Source organism: Lathyrus oleraceus, chromosome 2, assembly GCF_024323335.1.
Source record: "Lathyrus oleraceus cultivar Zhongwan6 chromosome 2, CAAS_Psat_ZW6_1.0, whole genome shotgun sequence".
NCBI lineage: Eukaryota > Viridiplantae > Streptophyta > Magnoliopsida > Fabales > Fabaceae > Lathyrus > Lathyrus oleraceus.
Window position 1 is genome coordinate 78,419,459 of NC_066580.1, and position 4,342 is coordinate 78,423,800.

Genomic DNA, 4,342 nt, shown 5'->3' on the forward strand with positions numbered 1-4,342 from the left:
CTGCTCGAGAAAACTTGATTAGCTCTGGCATGGGTTGCTCGTCGGTTGAGATAGTATATGTTGACTCATATTACCTTGTTGATCTCAAAGATGGACCCGGTTAAGTATATTTTTGAAAAGCCTACTCTCACGGGAAGGGTTTCTCATTCGCAAATGATTTTAATAGAGTATGATATTGAGTATATGACTCAAAACACCATCAAGAGTAGTATAATTGTTGATTACTTGGCTCATCAACCTATAGATGATTATTAGCCAATGAAGTTTGAATTTTCTGACGAGGATGTGTTGTTTCTCAAAGATTATCACAATATACTAGATCTAGATGAAGGCCCCGAACTAGGATCGCAATGGACACTTGTGTTCGACGGTGCTTCAAATGCTTTGCGAAATGGTATTGGAGATTTCATTACTTCTCCCACAGGTTTTCATATTCCTTTCACTTCCAGAATTTGTTTTGATTGCACCAATAACATGGCTGAATATGAAGCTTGCTTCTACGGGATTGAAACAACTATTGACTTGAGAATCAAATTTCTGGAGGTATACGGAGACTCAGCTCTAGTTATCAGCCAAATCAAAGGAGAATGGGAGACGAGGCACCCAAATCAGATTCTATATCGGGAGCATGTAATGAAGTTGATTCCATATTTTGAGGAGATCACATTTGACCATATCCCGAGAGAAGAGAACCACTTAGCAGATGTACTGGCTACTTTGGCATCCATGTTTAAAGTTAAATGGGTGAATGAGGCCCCCTTCATCAGAATTATGAGGTTGGATGAGCCAGCATTTTGCTATGCTAATGATGAAGTGCAAGATGATAAGCCTTGGTTCTATGATATCAAATTATACATTGAAAAACAAGAGTACCCGGAGGATGCGTCTATCACATATAAGAAAACACTAAGGAAGTTGTTTGTCGGGTTTTCCTTGAATGGTAATGTGTTGCATAAGAGGAGTCATGATTATGTTTTTCTCAGATGCGTGGATAGACACGAAGTAGAAATGATTATTGAGGAGATTCATGGCTAAAAAAGATTCTGAGAGCAGGTTATTACTGGATGACCATGGAAACTGATTGCCACAATCATGCTAGATCGTGTCGCAAGTGCCAAATTTATGTTGATAAAGTGCATGTTCCTCCTATGCCTTTGAATGTTTTGACTTATCCATGGCCCTTTGCAATGTGGGACATTGACATGATCGGATGCATTAAGCCCAACGCTTCGAACAGACACCGTTTCATCTTAGTGGCTATTGATTATTTCACCAAGTGGGTGGAAGCTACTTCCTATGCCAATGTGACTAAGCAGGTGGTTGCCCGCTTCATCAAGCGTAATATCATTTTTCGTTATGGGATCCCCTAGAAGATTATTATGGACAATGGGTCCAATCTCAACAACAAAATGATGATAGAGTTATGCCAGAATTTCAAAATTCAGCATCATAATTCCTCCTTGTATCGCCCGAAGATGAATGGAGTTGTTTAGGCAGCCATTAAGAATATCAAGAAGATTATACAGAAAATGGTTGTATCCTACAAGGACTAGCACGAGGTGTTACCTTTTTCTTTGCACGGTTATTGTACTTCGATGCGTACCTCGACTGGGGGAGCCCTGTTCTCATGAGTGTACGGCATGGAAGTAGTTTTGCCTGTTGAAGTTGAACTCCCTTCTTTAAGGTTGATGATGGATGTGAAACTTGACGAGGCTGAGTGGGTTAAGAACAGATTCGATCAGTTGAACCTCATCGAAGAGAAAATAATGGTTGCTATCTGTCACAAGCAATTATATCAAAATTGAATGAAGAAGGCATTCGATCAGAGAGTCTATCCTTAGAGTTAAGGCTGGTGACCTCATTTTGAAAATGATCATTCTTCCTCAATCTGATCCTAGGGGCAAGTGGACTCTAAATTATGAAGGGCCATATGTTATACAGAAAGTTTTCTCTAGCGGAGCCATGATGCTTGCAACTATGGATGGTGAAGACTTTACACTCCCTGTGAATGCAGACGTAGTCAAAAAATACTTCGCATGAAAAGGACCCGCTAAGTCGACGACTTAGGCAAAAATGGGCATCCCGGCGAACCACAAAAATGAATAAAAGGTTCCGACAAAAATTAGGGATAAAAAAGAAGAAATGAAAATAAAGAAAAAAAATAACTACACCCTCTAAGTTGAAAATCCAAAAGGGAAGCTTAGGCCAAAAAGGGTATCCCGGTGGATTGCAAACCCGAAAGGGCGATCTAGGCAAAAGTTAGGGATTGAAAGTGAAAGGCTACGTATTGCGGAGGTTCTTTGATTTCATGTCGTTGTTATAGTTAGAAACCCCAAAGGGTAGGAATCAGTCCAATCATCTTCTTCATAAATCAAAGTGATGAGAGCATTAAGGTCATAAGAGTTATAGTAGAATCAGAACCTGATGGAAATCCATGTTCACATTGCCATTCTCGTATTACTCTTTTGTTTTTGTTTTAGCAATTACCTCTTTCTAGGAATTGTTTCCCAATGTAAATGCCTATTTACAGGCGAACTTTCAACCAATAAAAAGCTATTTTCATTCAAAAGTTTGCTCTTTGTTTTTACTTTACTGTTTTGTTTGCAAAGTCCGAATTTTTGATAATCATTGCATCTGAAAATTTGAAGGCTTTACATAACATGATTAGAAATAATTGAATTTGCTTGCGATTTTTGTGTGGCCTGGTTGGTAGACAAAGTACACTACGCCAAATAAGGGAAAAGAGGGCGCTTATTTTGGCCTATAACAGCGCTTTTAAGCGCTCTCTAATCTGGCGCTGGCATAGGTAAAGACAGCGCTTTGTTCTCCTGGAGAAAGCGCTGTCTAAAGTGGCCACATTATAGTGCGCTTTAAGAAAAAAGCGTCCTCTGGAGTGGTCCATAGAGGGACACCTTAGAGGGCGCTTTCTGGTAAAAGCGCCCTCTAAAGTTGTCAGTGTAAAGTGTTTAGAGGGCGCTTTCAGGAAAAAGCGCCCTCTAAAGTTGTCATTGTAAAGTGTTTAGAGGGCGCTTTCAGGAAAAAGCGCCCTCTAAAGTTATCAATGTAAAGTGTTTAGAGGGCGCTTTCAGGAAAAAGCGCCCTCTAAAGTTGTCATTGTAAAGTGTTTAGAGGGCGCTTTCTGGACAAAGCGCTCTCTAATGTGTTAGTTATTTTAAAAAAATTTGTTTGAAAAACAGTGGATATATATTTATTTGGTAACCTGTTCGCATGCTGCAAAAGTGTAAAATTCATATTGATTTCATCCTTTAATCCAATGTTATACACCATTAATCCATTGATATATACAACATGAATCCATTTATATACAACATTAATCCTCCATATATACAACATTAATATATGATTCTTTGATCAACAATATACAACAACATATTCTCAAAGTACTACAATTAAGAGAATAAAACATAGCAACCAACACCCAGTGACCACAGTATCCAAAAGCTGTCTAGTAGTTCTAACCAATACTAAACAAAAACGCCCATCCACCCATGGTGGCAAACATGTTCTGTATATCCAAAAGCTGTCTAGTAGTTCTATCGCACATCCATACAAAATAAGGCTCAACCAAAACAACAGATGGCAGCATAAGTAGTCCCCTACAAAAAGAACACGTCCAAATGCAAATAACACAGAACTGTCAAAAGGCGATTGAGCAACAAATAGTAAACAATGGCATAAAGTTAAATGACATAGCTAATATTACCTGAATTCCTGCATGGCTGTTAAGGTAAAAATCAAATTCCCTAGGGTGACAAATGCCGGTGTCTACCACGGTTCCTTTGACAATTTAGAACAACAAAATCAGCAAAAAGTGATAAATTCAAATGATAATATATACCAGCTGCATTGAGAAATATATTGAAAAAACCTGGCATAATTTTTCCACTTCTATCGGTCTCTTTGGGGTTGACAGGAAAGAGACGGGTGTGATGTCTCTTTTGGACCACTACAAAAGTAACTTTAAGTAGATACCCATCCTCTATTGAGACACAAGCCTGTATCTCCGACCATATTTTTTCTTTGCCAACCTTCAAGTCCGGACTTCTCCAATTATCACATGTAATCGGAATATGTTGTCGAACAAGGAAACCAATGTCGTAGAGGGATACTTTCAAATATCCAGCATCATCATCTAAACAAATATCAATTGATACTTTCGAGCATCCCTTGCCCCTTGCACAAATGATTGACTTCATAATAGCCATTTTACCTGTAAAAAAGAAAACAATTAAAATCAGATGACAAATATAAAAACAATTAAAATCATAAAAGTCATTTTACCTGTAATAAAGAAAATAATTAAAATCATTTGACCTGTACC

General features: G+C 38.3%; 1 protein-coding gene across 1 annotated transcript; it reads left to right on the forward strand.

Annotated features, from left to right (window-relative positions):
• Positions 1-258: 258 nt before the first annotated feature.
• On the forward strand, positions 259-1,035 carry LOC127121999 (uncharacterized). Its single transcript, XM_051052418.1, has one exon. The coding sequence runs from the start codon at positions 259-261 to the stop codon at positions 1,033-1,035; it is 777 nt and encodes a 258-aa protein (XP_050908375.1).
• The last annotated feature ends 3,307 nt before the right edge of the window (positions 1,036-4,342 follow it).

Coding starts and splice junctions, on each gene's coding strand:
- LOC127121999 (XM_051052418.1), top strand. CDS start 259: ATGAAGTTTGAATTTTCTGACGAGGATGTGTTGTTTCTCAAAGATTAT.